Source organism: Ipomoea triloba, chromosome 14 (genome assembly GCF_003576645.1).
Source record: "Ipomoea triloba cultivar NCNSP0323 chromosome 14, ASM357664v1".
Classification (NCBI taxonomy): Eukaryota; Viridiplantae; Streptophyta; class Magnoliopsida; order Solanales; family Convolvulaceae; genus Ipomoea; species Ipomoea triloba.
The window spans coordinates 6,837,677-6,862,839 of record NC_044929.1 but is presented as its reverse complement, the minus strand read 5'-3'; the positions used below and the strand labels follow the sequence as shown (position 1 = coordinate 6,862,839).

Sequence of the window (25,163 nt, the reverse complement as noted above, 5' to 3'; positions counted from 1 at the left end):
AAAATCTATATTATTAAAATTTTAAATTAAAACATAAATCCCCTGCACCCTAAAATCGTAAATCCTAAATTTATACTTAAAATTCCAATTCCTCCCACCGTAGACGTCGCAACTCTCCAGTCTCCAAACGAAAGACTCCGACTCCAAAGTTGACGCTGTCGTATCTCTTGCCGTCGACGAAGTAGAAACCGATGCCTCCGCCTCTCTTCATTCCTCCCTGCCATCTACGAAGACCGTCTCTCGTCATTCCTTCGCGGCCACAGTCTTTGTATTCGTTTTCTGACTCTGGCCTAAGCTGTCCATTGATCTCTCATGTCAATCGTCAAATGCTTTCGTGTTGGTTTCCGGTGGGAGATCCTCGCCGGAAAACCGTAGCTGTCCGTAGAACGCCGGCAGATGAATTCTCACATTTGGTGGTGTTTTTTTTATTTTTTATTTTATATATAATATATATTTTAATAAATAAAAAAATTTATAAAAAAAAAAATAAAAAATATTTTAAAAAGACACATGTCAACCATTCGAAGACTTAACTTGCTAAACAAGTCACTTTGGACTTAATTGAACAATTTTACAGGTTTAGGGATCTGAATGGAGCTTTTTTTTTAGTTAGGGGATCCAATTACACTATCCGATCGACTTAGGAGGCCAATTTGACACTTTTCCCTTCAATATATAAATAATGTACCTTCAGTATATTAAAAATGTACAATTATTCATGGTACACGTTACAATGTGGACAACGGCCCACAATATAATTTGCTATCAAAGACCCAGTTGGCCATTGGCCAATTCCAATTTTACCCTATTAAGTGACAATTGTTACAAACTTGACACAGCAGCAGCAGCAATAATAATAATAATTGTGTTGTAGTATGAAATATGTTAAAAGAAAAGAATTGTAGCCGACCCACCCACCCCAGGCCAGTCTCAACCACTTTTAATGAGATGTCTCAAAAACATTAGCCACCATTAATGTCATATTATCCATGATGTTAGATGCCCTTCTTCAGCATTAAACAAGATTATGACAGCAGTCCTACTTGTACACATCATACAGAGTGATCATTAGAAGGACATTACAACATTATACAGAGTAATCATTAGAAGGACATTTCAACTAGTTCCATATATGACAATTCAAGTTTCACTCAAACAATAACCACTCATAAATTTTCTTACACTTACAATTAACCAATATATACACATTTCACCTGCTTTTGGGTCATCTTCATCATGCATATATAATGTTATCATTTGTCAAACATAATTATCTAATATATATATATATATGCTCTGGTTAAACCAATTAAACTAAAATATGCTTAATCAAATGAGTTTACATGAAAATTTTGGTAACCACTGTATGCAGGAACTTCTTAAAGACTTGAATTAGAAGGAACACTGATAAACAACAGACTTCAACATCAACCAAAAGCTTTACACACAACAACACTTTACAATACCAAGAAATAGATTCGGAAAATATCTCAGCAGGCTAATGGCTGAAGCTCAGGGCAGCAGCCTGCCTAGACGAGATGCCACACTTTAAAAGTCTTCTCCTTCATCATCTTCTTCGACACCTTCAGCGCCGACTTCCTCGTAATCTTTCTCGAGGGCAGCCAGATCCTCACGGGCTTCAGAAAATTCTCCTTCTTCCATGCCTTCACCGACGTACCAGTGAACGAACGCCCTCTTGGAATACATGAGATCAAACTTGTGGTCGATGCGTGAGAACACCTCGGCCACAGCAGTGTTGTTGCTGATCATACAAACAGCTCTCTGCACCTTGGCAAGATCACCCCCGGGCACAACTGTTGGGGGTTGGTAGTTAATTCCACATTTGAAGCCGGTTGGGCACCTGTTTATGCCCAAAACGGAAGCTTTTAGATTAAATAGAATTGTATTTAAGAGAATTTGCAAGGACTGAATATAAAACCCCAAAAATGCAGATAGAATAAAAGCACCTGTCCACTGGAGGTACAAAAGGGCAGGTCAAAAACACAATTCACAGAATAAATCAAAAAGGGGAATGGAAATATCCCTTATACTTAAAGGGCAAGTGAAACAAAAAGATATGCCCCCTGCTCAACCAAAATCACATCAAAGCATGTTGGCAACAGCTCCACATGCATGAGTGGGCCCAGTTACAGATGGGAGCTAAATAAAGAAAATAAAATGAGACAGACTCCAACCAAATAATTGAGGTATCAAACCTTCTACAATATAATCATTCATCAAGCCATCATGTTTGAACTACTTAGTGTTCCAAATAATTCAGTTCACAGAACGAACATGATAATATATCCCTATCAGAAAAATAGAGTATGATATAATCCAAAGCAGAATTATAACGTTCATCAACATAAATAATGAAAATCTACTGTTGTCTGTTTAAGTATTCATGAAAGAGTTCTGGCAAGCATGTTTTGAAGTGTATAAGATGCAATCATATAATGTTCATCTTTTAGAATAGTATGCCTCTGCATTTAATCTATTTTGAAGCATTCTCTAGCAATTATTTAAGCATGCTAGTCAGTACAGTGCCCTTACCAGTCAACAAACTGAACTGTGCGTTTCGTTTTGATAGTGGCAACAGCAGCATTGACATCCTTAGGAACAACATCCCCTCGGTACATCAAGCAGCAAGCCATGTATTTCCCATGCCTGGGGTCACATTTAGCCATCATGCTTGAGGGCTCAAAGACAGCACTTGTAATCTCCGGGACAGAAAGCTGCTCATGGTATGCCTTGGCAGCTGAGATCACAGGAGCATATGAAGAAAGCATGAAATGAATACGGGGATAGGGTACAAGGTTGGTTTGGAACTCTGTCATGTCCACATTTATGGCTCCATCAAACCTTAATGAGGTGGTCAGGGATGATATGATTTGAGAAATTAGCCTGTTCAAATTAGTATAGGTTGGCCTCTCAACATCTAGGGACCTCCTACAGATGTCATAGATGGCTTCATTATCCAATAACACGGCAACATCAGTGTGCTCAAGAAGGGAATGCGTTGAAAGAACACTATTATAAGGCTCCACAACAGCAGTTGATACCTACAATTAACATAAAACAACAAAGATAATAATAAAGCAATAATCACTGGGCATGTTTCATAGTGTTATTTAGCTGCTCATTGAGCAACTTAGAACCTTATTAACAATGAACAAGTTAATATTAAAGCACTGTCGTTTTTTAAGAATTCTCCATTTACATAATTATAAAAAGTAAATTATGACACACTGCACACAATCTCAATACACAAGATCATGCTACTCACCTGGGGAGAAGGATAGATGGTGAATCCAAGCTTTGACTTTTTTCCATATTCTACAGACAGGCGCTCTAATAGCAGGGATCCCAACCCAGAACCAGTACCACCACCAACGGCACTGAAGACCAAGAACCCCTGCAAACCCGTGCAGTTATCAGCCAACTTCCTGACACGATCAAGGCATAGATCAACAATTTCTTTCCCCACTGCAAACAGAAACCAGAGTCACATTAAATAAACAGAATAGCAACAGAAACTAAAAGAGATCTGTATAAATTTGGACAATTTAATTCCGACCTGTATAATGCCCTCTGGCAAAATTATTGGCAGCATCTTCTTTCCCGGAGATAAGCTGCTCAGGGTGGAAAAGCTGGCGATACGTCCCTGTTCTGACTTCATCAATGACAGTAGGCTCAAGATCAACAAATACAGCCCTTGGGACATGTTTCCCAGCACCAGTCTCACTAAAAAAGGTGTTGAAAGCATCATGTGCAACACCAACAGAGGAATCACTGCAATACAACATCACAAGATACTAAATTAGAATCCCATCAAATCTCACTCCAATAGAACAATTTCTTCCCCTTCATCAAACTCAAAGCAAAAGGCATAACATTGTTAAACAATTCTTCCAACACCCCACCGATCCCTTATTATCATAATTGACCTAAATGCTAATAACATAGAGCAACAAGAGAACCATTAACCGACACTTTTTTTTCCCTTTTTAGTTTTCGTCATTTCCAAGTGCCAATTTACAGAAAATAGAAATATTCGAAAGAAAATTGAATTCATTATTAGTCAAAACATTCCCATCTCCAACATTAACAAGAAAAGAAAAAAAATATCCAAAAATTCCACAAGGCAGGAAAATGGAAATCTAAACAAATCTCCCTCAAATCTCAAAAGAAAAAATGTGAGCATACAGAATGGATCGCGTGAATCCGACCTACCGAGAATCCAACCAGACGAGAAACACGCATATAAAATCACACAAACACCGAAACGACCCACATCCCAAAAACAAAGATTTGAATTTTGAAAAGATGATATGCATATATATTCTTGATAAGATAAAGATTGATACCTGGGCATCATGCCATCGGGCTGGATGCCATGCTCAAGGCAATAAAGCTCCCAACAGGAATTGCCCACCTGAATCCCAGCTTGCCCTATGTGTATGCTGATAACCTCCCTCATCCTCTCTCTCTCTCTCTCTAGTCGTCTGATCAAAGAGAATAATTTTTCTTGTTTTTCCTCTCAGAGAATAGAAATTGAGGAATTTGTTGAATGTATTTTTAGGAAAATCAGATTGGCGTGCTTATAATTTGATGAGGATGTGAAGTTAAAAAAATGGAGTTGATAATTGTGTGGAGTCCGAAAACAGGCCCGCCATTTGGCGCCAGCCTTTCGCTGGGCCCCTTTACCTTGTCGTTTCGCCCTACTCGATCGATGGGACCTTTTTGCCCTTTATTTTCCCTTTTTTTCTTTTAAATAAATTACTACTTAAATATCACACTTGTTTTCAAAAAAAAAAAAATATATTACACTTTTGACTTTACCCCATTATTAAAATTTGAAAGATGTTTAGCGAATCCAAATAAATAAATTATGGAGTAGTAAAATTATAAAACTGATATAAGAATAATAGAAATGATTACATGAATAAAAAATATATATAAATTTAAAATAATTTGTAAATATATAAGAAAGTAAGTGTAGTATAAAAGTTATTTCATCAAATATTATGATTTAATGGCGTTAATAATTTAAATGATAAAGAAAAAAAGTAAAGGTAAAATTGTAATAAAGAACTTATAAGTGTAAAAAAAAAGATACATAAAATGCACAAGTCACTATTGTAATTGATTACATTAACGTTTTTTATTTTTATTCTTACATTGCTTTTTATATACTCTGTAATTTTTAGATAGAACAAATTTTATTTTTTCTGAGTGATAAGGAAAACTCGCAACTATTACTTGAGAGCATACACTAGGTAAATCTCGTTCCCGTATAATAATTTGCAAACCATACAAAAAAAAAATGTAAAACACACTAGGAAATACCTATGCAATTGATTATGTTAACATTTTTGTTATTCTTGTTAAAATCTTATCAACATTGCTTTTATAGACTCTCTCTATTACATTTTACATGTTATACTTACTATTAATTGGTTAAATCAACTATTTCTTTATTGCTTAATTTCATTGGTATTTTCTTATGAGTTTTTTTTTTTTGTGTTTAAAATGTAATTTCTAAATATATAAATTTTATATATTAATTCTAAACTTAATATTTATAAAAAAAATTAAATTGTAAATAAATCCAGTCAAGTCTCTTTAACCAAATCAGATAAATATAATATAGGGAGTAATTTTTAGATAGAACAAATTTCATTTGGCAAAAACTTGTATGAGACCGTCTCATGGGTCTCAATTCGTGAGTCGGGTCGAATCTTTGATTAATGAGGTCAAAGATCCGACCCAATAATAAAAAATTTGACATATTAACCAAAGATTTGACCTGTCTCACGAATTTGAGTCCCGTGAGGTCGTGACAGAATCTCACACAAGTGTTACCCATTTCATTTTTTTTGAGTGATAAGAGAAACTTGCAACCACTATTTAAGAGCGTAAACAATATACTAGGTAAATTTTGTTATCGTATAATTGCCCGCTAACCACACTCAGAAATACCTATATAATGGGTTTGACCAAGTTGATGATGTTGATAAAACTCAAATTTCACTTTTAGTTCATAAAGCTATCATGGTATTGTGGCATGTAGTTTTACAATTTTGTTTAATTTGCCATATCTGATTCTATGTTAGAAAGCTATCATGGTATTGTGACATGTAGTTTTACAATTTTGTTTAATTTGCCATATCTGATTCTATGTTAGAAAGCTATCATGGTATTGTGACATGTAGTTTTACAATTTTGTTTAATTTGCCATATCTGATTCTATGTTAGAAAGCTATCATGGTATTGTGACATGTAGTTTTACAATTTTGTTTAATTATCATGGTATTGTGACATGTAGTTTTACAATTTTGTTTAATTTGCCATATCTGATTCTATGTAGTTTTACAATTTTGTTTAATTTGCCATATCTGATTCTATATTAGAAAGCTATCATGGTATTGTGACATGTAGTTTTACAATTTTGTTTAATTTGCCATGTCTGATTCTATGTTAGAATTTTTATCAAATTGACTTGAATGTTTTAGACAATATGGTAATTTAACAATTTTAATGTTCTTTGCTGGTCTAAACTCTAAACGACCTAATAGCATCCCACCAATGTTTTTCTATTGATTTTTTTTTTTTTTTTGCACAATTGGGGAAGAGAGAAGATGATTTGAAGGGGATATAAGAGATGAAAGAGAAAAAAAAGAATTGTAGTAATGTTGATTTTTTGTGGGGTCTACAATTTCAAAAAAAAAATGAAAATCAATCTCATCTAGTAGGCATGCGGCAATGTGGCACACCAAGTGTGCAGGGCCGGATTTTAGGGCGTACAAGATGTATAATAGCGCAGTGCCTCAAAATTTTGGGGGGCCCTATTTCAACCCTGACCTAATAGTTAGTATATGTATTTGTGATTATATTGGCCTAAAATTATGTTTTTTTTTTTTGTATTTTTCTCTTTGCAATTTTTCTTCAATTCACAGTTTATTTATACTTTGATAGGACATAACTTATTTACCAACACATGGTCATGCAAAAAAAAAAAAAAAAAACCGGCCCTGCAAGTGTGCCTCAGGCGGGGCCTGTTAATAATATTTTTTTTTCAAACAATCATTTTCCTCCATTTTTTTTCCACATTTTCCGCCCTCTCTCTTATGTGACCCGACAAAAATCACTCCAAAAACTTTTTGTTGGAGATGCTCTAATAAATGATACTCCGTATAACATTAAAAAGCAAAAACTAATTTTCATGAAAATGTCTATTAAATTACTATTTAGTACTCCGTATATCATTTATAAACATTTTTCAATAAGAACTAAAACTAATCTAAAAACATAATAAGTCTCAATCAAGGTTATATTCTTGATTTATGTCCCTTTTTTAGATGCTAATAAATGTGTACATTTTACTTTAAATGTTGTACACTTTAATGTTATTAGACAAAATTATCCCTACTATATTCTTGTTATACAAAACTACCCTTACACCGTTATAACACCGTTAGTTTTAACTCCATCATTATTACCCTACACCTATATCTATCATATCTTTTTCCTATTCTTTAATTGTAATTTTATTAAAATTATTATATAATTAATTTAATGGTTGATTATATTTTAATTAAATTTTTATGAATGGTAAATCATATATGTGTGTATAAAATACATATATTATTTGTGTATATATAATTTGTATTATACATTTTAATTATTTGTATTTATTAATATTTTAATATTGGGCATAAGTTTTCGCGCATCGCGCGTACAAAATACTAGTATTATAAAATTATTGAATTTTCTTAAAAACGAGAATTAATTTAATAAAAATTGTAATAGATTATCAAATCAAATATTCAAATGTGATAATGTTAATGAAGTTATTGAACTAAATCTGGTCAACTTAAAAGTTAAAAAATAAATGTACCAATGGAACCCAAGGGGGTGCCTAACTGGGGCATTATTATTGTACTAAAAGATCACAATTTTGATTATTACTAACATTATATCGGTTGAGCCCGTCACACCGAGACTTCTTAGTACAATTTACTTTCTTGTATTATTACGAACTATTACATATGAGTGAATTTACTCTGTGCACTCTATTGAATAGTGGCTACAAGTTTTCTCATCAACAAAAAAATAAATAAATAAATAATGTGTCAGTTACAATAGTTGTTGGATTAAAATGAGAAATTTTCCTTTTTAAATATTTTTAAAAACTACATTTATTTGCGGTTTCTTTTATACCCTCTTTATCTCATTTTAGTAACTTAGTTATCATATTTTAATTTACTATTTATTGATGTTAAGTGAAAAGAAAAATCAAAGTTTAATTCGTGTGTGACTAGACTTGCCAAAATCAAATACTTTCTAAAAGAATAAAAGTATAGGCATGGTATTATTTCTTTTGGTCAACTCTTTGTTACACGACATGCTCTGTGGATCATTGAGATGTCATTACCCAGATGCCATTCTTTCCAAACTAGTTAATTTCAACTCAATCTAGGTTGTCATGTGAGTGTGAGTATAATTATTGATATCTCAACCTTTTTTAAATAGGGAGAAAATGGCCATTTTAATCAATTAATTATACTAAAATAACTAATTCAGTCCCTTAACTCATATAAAAGCATGGACTCATTTGAACATAACTCTATATATATATATAATTACATTTAGTCTCGAAATTGTTTGTTTGGTGGTCACTTTAGTATCTCACCTCAAATAGTTGTTCAGATTACGATAATGAAGGACCAAATATGTAGATTCATCACTTTCCTCCCAAAGCACACATCAAATAATAAGTAAAAATAAATAAATTTTAAGTCAAAATCATCAGGTAATAACTTTGTTTTCTCTGTAAATTCATTTAAATACTCCTTAACGGTTTTCAAAAAAAAATATGAACTCCTTAACGAACAAAAAAAAAAGTATATAGCTAAATGTTTTCAAAATGATTAAGTGAAGTTAAGAAAAGTCTAGTAATAAAGTGAAAAAAAAAATACAATACTTTTAAGTCAAGTAAATTTTGAGTCCTTTCAACTAAATGTGTAAAGGTATACAAAATTTGGTAGAAGATCGGTTAACTGAGTGAACTGTAAAACTTCAGTTAACTATTTTTAACTGATATAATTCAGTTCGGTTAATTGTTATGAATTTTACATAATTTTAATTATCAGTTAATTCGGTTCAAAATTGTCCGTTAACCAAACAGTAACCCAAAGTTTTTATATATAGGCTTATGATTCCCTGAGCTGGACATGTCTTGATGTTTTGCAGTGAGTCTCCACCCATTGATTAGCGTCTAGAGAAGTTGGGTTGAAGATGGCGGGTCGGTGCCCATTCTAAGTCTACTCACCGTTTACGGCTAAAACTGCTACAATCACTAATGGGCGGTGGTGCAGAAAGACTAATAGAAGATTATTTGTGATCAAAAATAAAAGTCGAGGTATGTATTTTGCTCGCTCAGATTGAAAGTTAATGACTAAAAAGAATACTACCCCAATTGTCAAATGATCATTTGTGGTATTAATTCATTTTTGAAATTAACTATTTGGGATAAGCATTTGAATTAGAAAAATATGTACACTTAATTGTACGTTTTTTTCATAGTTCAAATATCTAATTGATTTTTCCTTTAAAGTATAAAGGGATTATCAAATTTCTCAACTTGTTTGGAATCAATTTAACCCTTTTCGGTAAAAAAGTACAACATTGTATATATTAAGTAAAATGATTCAAAGCAAAATGAATATATTTGTATGAACTTTGTAATTTTTCTCTAATATCTTTTCACTTTCCAATTATCATATTCTTAAATTATTTTGAAATTAGAAAGTATTTGACAATTGAGAACTTGGTTGCATCAAACAAATTTTCCATTCTTTTAATTTTATGAATTATTATCTTACAATTCTGATCAACCTCATATTTTAATTTGTAAAATATAATTATTATGAGTCATATAAAAGTAGTATTTTTCAATAAATTACTCCAGAAATTATAAATTCAATAAAAGTAAATTTTTGTGTGTTCATGAAAATTTGATATTGTTATATTTTATTTAGTTACTGTTTTACACAAACAAATAATTAATCTAAAATGGTTTATTTGTTAAGTACGTAAATGTTAGGAGACAAGCCATTCAGTCGTTGTAGTATAGTGGTGAGTATTCCCGCCTGTCACGCGGGTGACCCGGGTTCGATCCCCGGCAACGGCGTTGTTTTGTTTCGTAAATTGAGATGCCTACAACGACGTCGTTTCTGGGTGTCTGCGGTCACAGGCTTAGAAATCATTTAAAACTAAATGGCCCATGCAGGTCTCGAACCTGCGACCTTCGGGTTATTAGCACTAACCAACTGAGCTAATAGGCCAATCAGTTATCAATTTTATTTTCTATTTATATGTAGTGACAGTAACGTAAATTTGTTTATGATGTTCAAACTCTTCGGGGTAATTTGTATTATTTTATACCTTTTCTGTTGAATATGTATCAGTTGTGCATGCATTTGGGACCTGCGACGGCGTCGTTTCTGGGTGTCTGCCCTCTGCGGTCACGGGCTTAGAAATCATTCCAAAATTAAGTATCCCAATGCAGGTCTCGAACCTGCGACCTTCGCGTTATTAGCACGACGCTCTAACCAACTGAGCTAAAAGGCCAACTTGCTATCATTTTTATTTTGTATTTATATGTACTGACAGTAACGTATATGTATCTTGTTGTATTTGATTTGTTTATGATGTTGCCCGCAGTTATTTGGACATACTAATTCTTATGTTTACTTTTTTGATTAACTTTATGTTGCTGACGAACAATTTATAATTTTATATGATCTATGTTACTTAGATTGGTTGAAAAGTTAAAATCATATTTAAGATTTAAATTTTTTTCTTTTCTAAATTAATTAGATATTGATCATTTCTTCATTTAAATTTGAAGACCATATATGAAGGTGTGTATTGGAAGATGTGACAATCTTTAATCCATGGGCGATCTATATGGTTAGACATTAGGGATTTGCTTATGTATTTCAAGCATTAAGAAGCTTTGTTCAATACTATTTTGTCTATTTATTTGATTAGATATATAAAATGATTTAACCTCAATCAATGGTCTATTTTACCTCGTCCCTAAGGTTTTATGGAAAAATAAATTATAGGATCTACCATAGTGATCTCAAATAAGAATTTGTGCCCGAAAGAGAATTAGGAACCAACCAAAATCGTGTATATATCTAGAACAATCGAACGATTTTAAAGTAGGTGGGGGGGGGGGGGGGGGGGGGAAAAAAACACTGTAACATTTTTGTAAATAATTTGAACTTTAAGCGCAAGTAACAACATTATAGACCGCACTTGCCATGCACGAGCTCGACTTCCTAACACCGTCGATGTTAAGCTTGATGAAACCTTGGCGAGGAGGAAACCAACTGACCCAAACTTGTTTGGCTAGCCTTAGACCGTGGTGCTTGAGGAGATGGTTCTGAGCCTCCATCACTTCACATGCCGCTCGTATGGTGACTGAAAGCTTTAACCATATAAGACTAACCTCCAGCCATAGTTGTTGCTTGTGAATCTGTTGTAGATGCTGGTAGTTGTGTGGTAGAATTCCTGCAGAGTTTCTGTATAGTAGTATGTCTCTCACTTGCTCTCAGGATTTAGTATAGATGGTGTAAAAAGTAGTAACCTGAGCAGTGGGGGACCCCTTCTTATATAGCCTATTGAACCATCAATATAGGCTTTTGTAACGGTTGTAACAACAACCGTTATAATATCTGATTTTAATGTACCATATTATGGCCATTGAAGGCCATGTTATTGCACCACAACTTAATGGAAATGTTACATTCTCCCACTTGGTGCAATTACAAACTCAAAGAAAACAAAAAACATGAACTATAGAGATACGTCCCCTTATAGTGAGTAGCATCTACTATAATCACAATGTAACTTGTTCTCTAAGCATTTCTTGTGGTAACCAAAACTTAATGGATAAACCTTATGTTTAATCCAGGTCCAAATATATATTTTCTCAACAAAATGTGTACACAATACAATAACGAGAAAATATCTAAATGCTTTAAGAATTTCATATAACAGTAACTGTATGTATACAAACTTTACAAAGTGGGCGCAAGTCCCATTTTCTCAACAAAATCCCTAAACTTGAATGGTGGCATGCCTTTAGTTAGGGGATCAGCAATCATCAACTCAGTGCTTATGTGCTCAATGACCACTTTCTTATCTTTAACACGTTCCCTTATGGCTAAGTACTTGGTGTCGATATGCTTGCTTCGACTCCCACTCTTATTGTTCTTAGCCAGGAAAACCGCAGCTGAGTTGTCACAATAAACCTTTAACGGCTTAGAAATAGAATCCATAATTCTAAGCCCCGAAATGAAATTCTTAAGCCATACACTTTGAGATGTAGCCTCAAAACAAGAAACGAACTCGGCTTCCATGGTTGAAGTGGTGACAAGAGTTTGTTTAACACTTCTCCATGAAATAGCTCCACCGGCCATAATGAAAATGTTTCCCGAAGTTGATTTCTGAGAATCAACGCAACCGGCAAAGTCCGAGTCAGAGTACCCAACAATGTCCAAAGTGTTCATCTTCCTGAACACAAGCTTATAATCCTTGGTACCTTTGAGATACCTCAAAACCTTCTTTGCAGCTCTCTAGTGGTCTAATTTTCTTCTCATTTTATCAATAACCGTATTGAACATACATTTAGACACTCTTTTGTTTAAAATTGGAATATCGAGGTACGAGCCAAGGTGTGTGGAGATAGGTATGCCCATCTTATCCGCAATAAATTTCCTTAAGCCTACATTAATGTTAGGAGAGCAAAAAATTTGAGACTTAGAAAGATTTACCTTTAGGCCGGAAATCTTACTAAGTCGTTTGAGACACTCTATCATCGTGTTTGCTTGTTGCTCCGTGGCCTCTCCAAAGAGCATAAGGTCATTAGCAATAAAGAGGTGGGAGATGCCAATCCCACCTCTTGAAATGTGAATAGGTTTCCAAGTTTTTGATGTAACCTCCTTTTGGATGTCGTACGCCAATCTTTCCATGACGAGGTTGAACAAATAGGGAGCTAACGGATCCCCCTGAAGGAGATCTCGCCCCGATACGAAAGATTGTAGCCTGCCACCATTCTAACGTATAGAAATTTCACATTCTTTAAGAGAGAAAAAAAAAAAAAAGAGTATAAGATCAATTACCTTAGCCGGAAACCCGAAGCCCTTAAGTGTTTTTTTAAAGAAATCCCAGTCGACACTGTCATAGGCCTTATGTAGATCAATTTTCACTGCCACGAACCCCTTCTTACCCTTCTTTCTTTTCATATTATGAATGACTTCTTGGGTGAGGATCACGTTGTCAAGCGTAGAGCGACCTGGAAGGAAGCTATTATGGTGCAGACCTATAAGCTTGCACATTATCGGTATCATCCTATTAACCAGAACCTTGAAAATCACTTTGAAACTGACGTTAAGCAAGGTAATTGGCTTGAAATCCGCAGCCGATTCCGAATTATCGTTTTTTTTAGGGATTAGCGTCATGCAAGCTTGCAACAGAGGTTTATGAACGTAACCCATATCCAGTGCCCGATTGACCATGTTGGTTAGCGCAGGACCGACCTCCTCCCAAAAATGTTGGTAAAAGATAGCCGGGATACCATCCGGACCTGAGCTACCAAACTTCTTCATACCAAAAACCGCCTTTTTTGACCTCTTGTAAAAAGACTCCTTTGCTCATATTATTCGCCTGATCCCTGGTAATCTTGTGTCATCCCTCAATTTTTGCCAGGTTCGCCATGCTTTCTCGCGTTGACCTGATAAAAAGGATGAAAAATAGTCAATAATGTGATTAGACACGATCGAAGGGTCTCGTCCGTCCAACTTCCTTGAAGTTTCAAGAAACGAACACATCCACTATTTCGTCTAATCACCGTTGTAGTGTGATAGAACCAGGTGTTTCTATCTCCATCTCTAATATAGTCTTTCCTGGATTTTTGGAACCACAAAGCTTCTTCTTGGTCCAAAATCTCATTTAAGTCATTGATGAGAGTCCGCTCAAGCGTTTGAAGGCCTCCCGAAGACGCATAGTCCGCCGACTGTTGGATCCCCCGAATCATAGCTCCCAAGTGCCTTTTCCTCTTAAAATGTTGCCAAACACGTTCCGATTCCAAAATCGAGGTATGTATTTTGGTCGAATTGAAAGTCAATGACTAAAAAGAGTACTACCTGAAATGTCAAATGACCATTTGTGGTATTAATTCATTTTTGAAATTAACTATTGGGATAAGGACTTCGATCAACTATTTAGAATAGTGCATTTAACCCCATCAATTATTCAAATAATTTAATTAGACATTTGAATTTGAAAAATATGTACACTTAATTGTACATTTTTTTCGTAGTTCAAATATATAATTTAAAGTTTAAAGGGATTATCAAATTTCTCAAGTTGTTTAGAATCAATTTAACCCTTTTCGGTAAAAGTACAACATTGCATATATTAGGTAACATTATTTCTTTTTGTATGTTTTTAAAGAAAAAATGATATAAACATGATTCAAAGCAAAATGAATATATTTGTATGAACTTTGTAATTTTTCTCTAATATCTTTTCACTATTCAATTATCATATTCTTAAATTATTTTGAAATTAGAAAGTATTTGACAATTGAGAAGTTGGTTGCATCAAACAAGTTTTCCATTCTTTTAATTTTATGAATTATTATATCTTACAATTCTGATCAACCTCATATTTTAATTTGTAAAATATGATGATGAGTCATATAAAAGTAGTATTTTTCAATAAATTACTCCAGAAATTATAAATTCAATAAAAGTAAATTTTTGTGTGTTCATGAAAATTTGATATTGTTATATTTTATTTAGTTACTGTTTTACACAAACAAATAATTAATCTAAAATGGTTTATTTGTTAAGTACGTAAATGTTAGGAGACAAGCCATTCAGTCGTTGTAGTATAGTGGTGAGTATTCCCGCCTGTCACGCGGGTGACCCGGGTTCGATCCCCGGCAACGGCGTTGTTTTGTTTCGTAAATTGAGATGCCTACAACGACGTCGTTTCTGGGTGTCTGCGGTCACAGGCTTAGAAATCATTTAAAACTAAATGGCCCATGCAGGTCTCGAACCTGCGACCTTCGGGTATTAGCACTAACCAACTGAGCTAATAGGCCAATCAGTTATCAATTTTATTTTCTATTTATATGTAGTGACAGTAACGTAAATTTGTTTATGATGTTCAAACTCTTCGGGGTAATTTGTATTATTTTATACCTTTTCTGTTGAATATGTATCAGTTGTGCATGCATTTGGACTAATATTTGTTTTGAGTAACAAAAAAAAGCCCACAGTTATTTGGACGTACTAATTCTCGTGTTTACTTTTGGTTAACTTTATGTTGCTGACGAACAATTTATAATTTTATCCCCTGTTCTATGTTACTTAGATTGGTTGAAAAGTTAAAATCATATTTAAGATTTAAACTTTTTTCTTTTCTAAATTAATTAGATATTGATCATTTCTTCATTTAAATTTGAAGATCATATATGAAGGTGTTAATTAGAATATGATCTTTTATTGTGGCTCAAATTTATGAAGAATAGGTCTTCCGCAATTGTCATCCACGTTGCATGCGTTGGTTCTCCATTGCTGAATGTTAGATGCACGGTCGCCGATCTTCATTGAGTTTCTTACAATTGCCGAATTATTCTCTTAGTTTCAATGTATAAATAGGTTGCTTATTTGCTTTGTAATTTGCACATCAATTCAATTGAATTCTTTTCTTCCTTCTTAATTTGTTCTCACGTAGCATAGATATATATATATTATTCCTTTGTAATCTCTTTAAGAGATTAACTAATATATATATATTATTATATTTTCCCACTTAATTAATTCATTTGTTGTTTCAATATTTGTCCCTATTTAACTTCTATAATTCTCAATTTTCGATTATTCGCTTCCGCATTATTCCGCTATATTCCTAACAAGTGGTATCAGAGCGGTTTAATTGAGAATTATTTTCAAAAGATGTCGACTGTTACCAAGTTCGATATCGAGAAGTTCAACGGGAAAATTAGTTTTTCTATCTGGAAGGCTCAGATGGAAGCCGTTCTAACCCAGAACGGTTTGAAGAAAGCGCTAGCTGGGAAGAAGAAGAAACCGACTACAATGACAGATGAAGCTTGGGAAGATATGGATGACAAGGCACGTTCAACCATTCAGTTGTGCCTGTCTAAATCGGTTCTACGTGAGGTGATAGGTGAGACGACTGCGTCAGATTTATGGGACGAGCTGGATTCGCTCTACATGGACAAATCTCTGGCGAACAAGCTGCGCCTGAAGGAGCGGCTGTACACAATCCGTATGACGGAAGGTACTTCAATTCAGTCTCATTTGGATGAATTCAATTCTATTTTATTGGACTTGGAAAATATTGATGTCGTAATTGACGATGAGGATCGTGCTATTTTGTTGCTTGTTTCTCTCCCTGCATCATACAAGCATTTCAAAGAAATTATGCTGTATGGTAATACTCTTGATACCCTAACTTTCGACAGTGTTAAGTCAAACCTATTGTCCAAAGAAAAATTTGACTTAGAAACTAAGTCTGGGGACAAAGGTGAAGGCTTGATTGTTAGGGGTCGTTCACTTGAAATATGGAGTAGCAATAAAAAATCTAGATCCAAGTCCAAAGGACGTAAGTCCAACAAATCCTGTAAGTACTGCAAGAAGCATGGTCATGATGTGACTGAATGCTTCAAACTGAAGAACAAGCAAGAGAGAGAGAAGAAGTCTGCTGAAGCTAGTGTTGTTGAAAGTGATTCAGAAGGCGATGTGATGTTATCTGTTAGCTCCGGTGATATACGGAGCGAAAATGAGTGGATTCTGGACTCTGGTTGTACATTCCACATGTGTCCACACAAAGACTGGTTCATCTCTTTGGAACCTGTTGATGGTGGAGTTGTCTTGCTGGGTAATGATACCCAATGCAAGGTTAGTGGAATTGGAAGTGTTCAGATTAAAACTCATGATAACGTTATCAGGACTCTTACCAATGTTCGGTATATTCCTAATTTGAAACGCAATCTGATTTCATTGGGCACCTTGGAATCTTTGGGGTGCAAGTACACAGCTGAATGTGGAGTTCTGAAGGTTATAAAAGGCTCTCTCGTTCTCATGAAAGCTTCTCGTTCTGGAAGCTTGTACGTGTTGCATGGCAGTACTGTGACAGGTTCTGGAAGCTTGTACGTGTTGCATGGCAGTACTGTGACAGGTTCAGTTGCGGTATCCTCATCGGTGTCTGATGCTGTGACAGGTTCAGTTGCGGTATCCTCATCGGTGTCTGATGCTGATACAGGTTCAGTTGCGGTATCCTCATCGGTGTCTGATGCTGATTTCACTCAATTATGGCATATGCGTCTGGGGCATATGAGTGAGAAAGGCATGCATATCCTGAGCAAGAAAGGCCTCCTCGGTTCAGGTACGGGTAAATTACAATTTTGTGAGCATTGTGTTTTTGGGAAACAAAAGAAGGTTAGTTTCTCTACTGCTACACACCGTACCAAAGATGTATTGGAATATATACATTCCGATTTATGGGTACCGACTAAATTTCAGTCTATGGGAGGCTGTAGATATTTTATGTCTATTATTGATGACTTTTCTCGTAAAGTCTGGGTCTATTTCCTGAAACATAAAAATCAGGCATTTTCTATTTTCAAAAAGTGGAAAATTCTCGTTGAGACTCAGACAGGGAAAAAAGTCAAGAAGCTCAGGACAGACAATGGCTTGGAGTTCTGTGAGACAGATTTCACTGAGTTCTGTGCAGCACAAGGAATTGCCAGGCACAAGACCTTGCCTGGAAAACCCCAGCAGAATGGTGTTGCCGAACGTATGAACAGGACTCTGTTAGAGAGAGCTCGTTGTATGCTCTCTAATGTTGGGTTATGGAAACGGCGTGATTTTTGGGCCGATGCCGTTTCTACTGCATCCTATTTGGTAAATAGGTCTCCACATTCATCCCTCGATTTCAAAATTCCAGAAGAAGTTTGGTCAGGTAATCCTGTTGACTACTCTATGTTACGAGTTTTTGGATGTCCTGCTTATGCTCATTCCAGTACGGGTAAATTAAACCCTAGAGCTATCAAATGCATTTTCCTTGGTTATGCTTCTGAGTCAAAAAGATATCGTCTATGGTCTCCTGATTCTCACAAGATCATTCTGAGTCGCGATATCACTTTTGATGAAAATGCACTACTTTCTTCTGGAAAAGATCGTGTTATTCCCAGTACAGGTGATACACAGAGTACTGGTGAGAAGGTGGAGTTTGAGTTCAGGCCTATGAATAGTATTACTACCACTTATGGTAATACTAACGATGATGCATCTACTAGTACTGCGCCTCTCGGTAATACTAACGATGATGCATCTACTAGTACTGCGCCTCTCGTCGAGCAACAACGAGAGTATTCTATCGCTCAAGACCGTCATAGGAGGACAATTAAAAAACCTACTAGGTATGCTACTAGTGATGATGAAACCCACTTGGTTGCTTATGCATTTTCAGTTGCACAGGAGTTTGATGGTGATCCATCCTGTTATTCTGAGGCTATTTCCTGTGCCGACTCGTCCAAGTGGTTCGTTGCTAATCAAGCCTCTTCCAATTTCTATTCAAACAATGTTTGAGTTTAGTCGGCTGTCGCAATCGTTCTACAATAAATTTGATCCAAGGTGGAGATTGTTAATTAGAATATGATCTTTTATTGTGGCTCAAATTTATGAAGAATAGGTCTTCCGCAATTGTCATCCACGTTGCATGCGTTGGTTCTCCACTGCTGAATGTTAGATGCACGGTCGCCAATCTTCATGGAGTTTCTTACAATTGCCGAATTATTCTCTTAGTTTCAATGTATAAATAGGTTGCTTATTTGCTTTGTAATTTGCACATCAATTCAATTGAATTCTTTTCTTCCTTCTTAATTTGTTCTCACGTAGCATAGATATATATATATATTATTCCTTTGTAATCTCTTTAAGAGATTAACTAATATATATATATTATTATATTTTCCCACTTAATTAATTCATTTGTTGTTTCAATATTTGTCCCTATTTAACTTCTATAATTCTCAATTTTCGATTATTCGCTTCCGCATTATTCCGCTATATTCCTAACAGAAGGTGTGTATTGGAAGATGCGACAATCTGTAATCCATGGGCGATCTATATGGTTAGACATTAGGGATTTGCTTATGTATTTCAATACTATTTATTAGATTTGATATATAAAATGATTTAACCCCAATCAATGGTGTGTTTTTACCTCGTCCCTAAGGTTTTATGGAAACATAGATTATAGGATCTGTCATAGTGATCTCAAATAAGAATTCGTGCCCAACAGAGAATTAGGAACCAACTAGAATCATGTATATATCTGAAACTATCGAACAATTTTAAAGTAGGCAGGGGGATAAAAAACATTATAACATTTTTAATTTGTAAATAATTTGAACTTTAAGTGCAAGTAACAACATTATGGAGTAGTGCATTTAGCAATACTATAGAGTGTATTCCGTGATCCCAATTGGTGTAGTGAAATTATCTACCTTTTATTACCCGTATTCGGGGGGGTACTCTCCTATCTCCACGGGTAAGGTGATGCAGCCCTCTACTTCTATGTTATCCTCTATGAATCCATAAGGGGTGTCCTGACTTGGTGCAGTTGATCTCTAGTCCGTCCTAGCTATTTGAATGTTTCGAGGCACATGACTTTGACGGCTTGACGCTACTACTCGTATCTACAAACACTCTTCGAACTGTGATCCCCTTGACATCCATTGCGATCAGGATGGCATCTTGATGTGGTATTCGGCCGCTAGGTAAATCATCGCCAAAGAAGGTGATGGGGTCCCTCCGACCTTTCTTGGGAGGGGCCCTATGTTGTACTGCCCCTATGTATAATTGTCTAGTGCAACATTTTCTCTTACAAGCGTGCATTGTCTCCTCCGACTGGTCTGCTGTAGATCATGTGGATTATAGGTTTGTGTTTCCAATTGCGATCATCTTGTTCCTCTTGATTCTCCTCTTCGGGTTTAGGGGCCTTAGGTTTGGATTTGGCTCTGTGCTCTTACTAACTTTTTGTTGTTAATTGGACATTATTCAATCATATATGGTGTGTATTTACAACTACTGTATGTGTGTTTGTGTGTGTAGGAAAATTCTATCGTACAGATTGGCATTGATATTGATTATATTAGGTATAATCAAAAGTGAATTATAAAAACTTTGGGGTTTGTACTGAGTGCAATGAGAACTTGGGGAGCAATGGATGGATAGAACGAAGTATTTTCGTTTTTGACATGGAAACACGACATATTAATATATTATGGCACCAAAATCTCTCTCTCTCATATATATTAATGATGATATTATTATTTAAAGAAAATAGACAAATAAGGTGAGAAAGTGATGCACAGAGCAAATATGTTTTCTGATAGATGAGGCTAGTACAATGCAGATAAATGTTTGTATTAAATAGCGAGTTTAATTTGCCCAATTCATTATATAATTCAAGCTATTTCATTGCTAGAAAATCACGAAATTTCGACCACTTTTCTAAAAGATATATATATATATATATATATATATATATATATATATATATATATATATATAATTGGTAGAAAAAAATTTCATACAGCCATGGCTAAGTATTTTTTAATGTTCGGATTATCCCGTGGTGAGAATTTTCAATCACTTGTCAATCACTAAGCGGTTAGAATATTAGGGTTCATATTGTGTCTTATGCGACCAACAATACTAACCACCTGAAAAGTAATCGGAATTATTGAGAAAGAGTTTTGCAAATGTCACTTTTAGTTAGAACTACTATTATCTACCAAAAATTCTCGATTTCTAGTCACTTTTGGGTGATTAAAATTTTAAAAATTTTCAACAGAATTTATATTACACAAATAACAAACAATTAAACACATCTCTTGAAGACGAATTGACAACTTTGCTAGACTGAATCTTGAAATGAGTCTTGGGCCGACCTTTCCTAACCGATTAATTGCTCCTAGGGTGACCTCTCACGAGTCACGGGTCAACTTCATCCAGTAAGCTAACTTCATTCGAATAGAAGTGAACCCAATATAATTACTTTGTACTGGTAAATAACTATTATTACTGTGTAAGAGACAGAAAAAGAGGTGGCATGATTGAACCTCTTTTTGGTTTGATTTGGATGAGGAAACTAACTGTGCTGGGAGAGGTGGTGACTAGGATGGGATGGAAGTTGAGGCAAAAGCAGCTATGGACCAAGCTGTCCAATTTCATGACTTAGACTATGTACCTGACATCAAATCTATATCTATATCTATAAATATCTATATAGATATTCTATAATAATGAGTTAATAAGAGATGAGAAATTTTATCTTCCAAACTCAAGAACAATTAGTAATATCAATATTATGGGACAAAAGTGTCATTTACGATTAGTAAGAAATCATAATTTTAATTTGTGAAGCAAAACTAATGTGTTAATAATCATCACTCTTAAAGGTGCTAGATGTACCCAGACCTTAGCTATTCTGAGACCGTCGCTACCACTGAGACCGTTGCACCCATGAAAACGTAAGTATCTTTTTGGAGTTTTCAAGATTTTTTGTTGTGGGGGTTAAGGATTTCAGTGGTACGATTAATGAACTGTTTGTATTTTGCAATGACTTGGAGGGATCGGTGATGGGGGAGGTCGAAACTGAGAATGGGTGCAAGTGCTGAAACAACTGCACATACAACCCTTGCAACCAAAAACGATTATGGTTGGGCTTACAAGCTGGGTTGGCAGCCTAAAGAAGAAAAGAAAAAAAATGATATCACTTCCAAATTCCAATGCTGGTCTCACAAAGCAAGGTAGGCAGCCCAAGAGAAAATAAAAACCATTATGGTTAGGCTTATAGGCTGGGTAGGCAGCCCAAGAAAAAAAAATACAACTACTTTTTCGAGGCTTGCAAGTGTTAGAAATAACTTGGCTAGCTCGACAGCACACAACTAGGAGAAATAACAACAGAAAGCAAGGAAGGCGGCTCGTCGGCCCGCATATAGGGAAGACGGTCAAGCACCATCCTCGGTGGGCCCGCAAGCAAGAAATGCAACCCAATGAGGCACTGCGCCTCAAGGGAAAAAGCATTTGGGCAAACCGCATGGAAGGTGGCAAGGACTAAGCTATACAAAAGAGTGGAAAACCTTTCGAACTAGGAGTCTAAGAGTCAAGGTGTGTAGAAGGTCAAGGGTTTCTATACCTTCTTGCCCGTTAAAGATAATCGAAGAAAGTGAGGGACTCGTGATGGGGCCATGGGCCTCGGATCTTGGTCCAAGAGGATCCATTTTTATTGGTGAGGTTTTGACCCAAGAAGAATAAAAATCTTGGTAGTCTAGGAAGGAAAGAGGCATGGTAGCCCGAGGGAGCAAAATAGTCCCAAGGTACTGGCAGTAGGGTTCAAACCCACGACTTCCCTCTTAGCAAGACACTTGCTAACCCACCAAGCTACTCTTTATCTCATGTAGCAAAGGACATGATGCTCTACTTTTCCAGGTGAAAGCCGGGCGATGGCAACAAAGTAGTGGGAGAACACATGTATGGCCAAGAATGGAGAGTAACCAAGACCACACACTTGTCAAGCATCAAGAGACCAGGGGTTTCTACACTATAAATAGGCACCCTTGTCTCTCCCCTTTAGACATCACGTGTTTGGTCCTTAATTACATCTAGGGGTGGGCGTAATTTGGATTACCCGAACTAACACCCGAAATCCGAACCGAATTTTAAAATTTGGGTGAACCCAAATAGTTATCGGTTCGGATATTTTAAATTTTGGTATATCCGAATATAAATTTGGTTCGGATATCGGGTGTTAAAAAATTTACCCACACCCGACCCGAAACCCGAACTAACCGAAATTTTATTATAAATATAATAATATATATTATATATTTAGTTATCAATGTATTTCATAATTAATAATATATTAATTTTAAAAAGTTTATTGGTTAATTATTACTATTTGTCTTATTTTTAGTTTGATAGTATATGAAAAAAATATAAATAATAAAATAATCAAAACATAAAAAAAATTAAAATTGATAAAAATAAAATTTTGGGTATATCCAAACTAACCCGAAATAAACCCGAAATAATTTCACCCGAACCGAACATATCCGAATTAAATTTGGTTCGGATATCGGGTGTCAAAAACATCACCCGAAATTTTCGGATATCCGAAATAAAATTCGGGTATCACCCGAACCGAACCGACGCCCACCCCTAATTACATCCCCTTAGTCCAGTGACTTGAATAATATTTATTCTTTAGACCGCCATTTTAGGTCGTTATTTCGAGAACTGTGTATACTCTTTTGGGTCTTAACGCCCTGAACAATAAAACTACTATTTTCCTAACACCCATTCTATTCATACTCGATTTATTGTGAATCTGGTCTCAATACAACCATTTCCAAAAAAAAAAACAATTTTACATATATGGACATATATACATATTGATGTTAATGATTTATGCATATATATATATATATATATATATATATATATATATATATATATATATATATGATAATATGATTCATTTTTGTAATTTCGTTAATATTATCAATGTGACCAAATAATAAGATAATATTCTTCAATTCATTATTCTGATCCATTACAAGCTTACATCGATTAAAAATTGGCTTCATTTTTAGATGGACAAAAATACTATTTTTTGGTCAAAAAACATTTTAACTTAATACAATTTTAAATAATAGAGAAAAAGGCCTCTTTAGACCAACCGCTAGTAAGGATTTCACTCATAGAGTAAAATATTAAATGATGATGAGGTAATTTGATTAATTTTTAAAATTCATGGGTGAAATTGGCAAAAGTTTAATACAAGGATTAAATTAAATAAATTATATAATCTAAAGTTGTTTTTTTCAAGTACTATTGAGATCTATTGAAGTACAAAAAGTTCATAACTTTGTTTGGTAAATAATCAGCCTATCAGTTAATTTTGGCTTATTTGACCACTATTAGTTGTTTAGTTAATAAGTTTTTTGTAACTCTAAAATGCTAAAATTCAAAAGGCTACTCAAAGCAACCTTTTCAATTAGTTTTTGAGAAAAGAAATTATATCAAACAACTAATTTATCAAACAACTCTCTACAATCAGCTAATATTATCAACAAATCATACCTTATAACCCAAACAACCAACCCAATCATCTAACCGCAATTTATCAAACAGGGCCAATATCTCATTGGAGTTTGAGTCTGTGATCTACCATTTAAAAGAGTCACAGATGTGTCATTGAGTTACCATGTAGTTGTGCTATATAATTTGGGAACAACTAGGTATGTATAACTAATGATTTTCATTAAAATATAATGAGATGTCTGGTTACACAGCGCAACGCAAAGAGTGGGTCCTCTAGACTTCAATTTCACGTGTACATATACCTTTATAGTTGGCATCAAATTAATTTCTCTACTATATATGTTGGCAATAATATGTTCCATTAAATTAAATTTGTTAATGCATTATTGCATGCATCCATCACATGGATGTATGTGTACACACACGCACATATACTTCACCAATGGCTTCTAGTTGAACTCTTTAGTCTTTAATCTGTCATTTGGAGTTTGTTTTGATGTTGACTATTAACATACTCTGCAGCAGTCAAGAACTCTATCATCAATTAAATAAGTCCAGTGATTATGTTACTCGATCAACTAAGAATTTGTTATTGCCTCAATCAAGTATAATAGTTCGTAAATTATACAGAAGAATTGAAGTAAATCACATTAGGAAGACTTTATGTTACTAGCGCAACTAAGCGGGATTCATGACCTTTTAAGGTGTGAGAATCGTACTTCATCTACTCAGTCACCACTTTCGGAGCGAGTAAATATAATTTTGAGTTTGGCAATGACTTGATTGTATATTGTCACACAATATCACTGTTGCTACATGTTATTCATAGATGCTTTTTTATTTAATTAAATATTTTTCAAGTTCTAAATTAATTTGAATGTAATGATATATATATATATATATATATATATATATATATATATATATATATATATA

General features: G+C 34.7%; 1 protein-coding gene and 2 non-coding genes across 3 annotated transcripts; 2 read left to right on the top strand and 1 right to left on the bottom strand.

The window, feature by feature from the left end:
* Positions 1-1,300: 1,300 nt before the first annotated feature.
* Positions 1,301-4,587, bottom strand: LOC116004458 (tubulin alpha-3 chain). The gene is made up of 5 exons (XM_031244519.1): positions 4,368-4,587; positions 3,578-3,792; positions 3,287-3,486; positions 2,554-3,062; positions 1,301-1,861 (listed from the first exon to the last, which is right to left on the bottom strand). The coding sequence occupies exons 1-5, from the start codon at positions 4,478-4,480 to the stop codon at positions 1,549-1,551; spliced, it is 1,350 nt and encodes a 449-aa protein (XP_031100379.1). The 5' UTR covers positions 4,481-4,587; the 3' UTR covers positions 1,301-1,548.
* A 5,536-nt stretch (positions 4,588-10,123) lies between these two features.
* Positions 10,124-10,195, top strand: TRNAD-GUC. The gene has a single exon. It is a non-coding gene; the product is annotated as a tRNA-Asp (tRNA).
* A 4,767-nt stretch (positions 10,196-14,962) lies between these two features.
* Positions 14,963-15,034, top strand: TRNAD-GUC. Its single transcript has one exon. It is a non-coding gene; the product is annotated as a tRNA-Asp (tRNA).
* Positions 15,035-25,163: the final 10,129 nt, after the last annotated feature.

Coding starts and splice junctions, on each gene's coding strand:
- LOC116004458 (XM_031244519.1), bottom strand. CDS start 4,480: ATGAGGGAGGTTATCAGCATACACATAGGGCAAGCTGGGATTCAGGTG. Junction 3,793..4,367: donor CCCGATGGCATGATGCCCAG/GTATCAATCTTT, acceptor GTTGTATTGCAG/TGATTCCTCTGTTGGTGTTG. Junction 3,487..3,577: donor TGCCAGAGGGCATTATACAG/GTCGGAATTAAA, acceptor TTCTGTTTGCAG/TGGGGAAAGAAATTGTTGAT.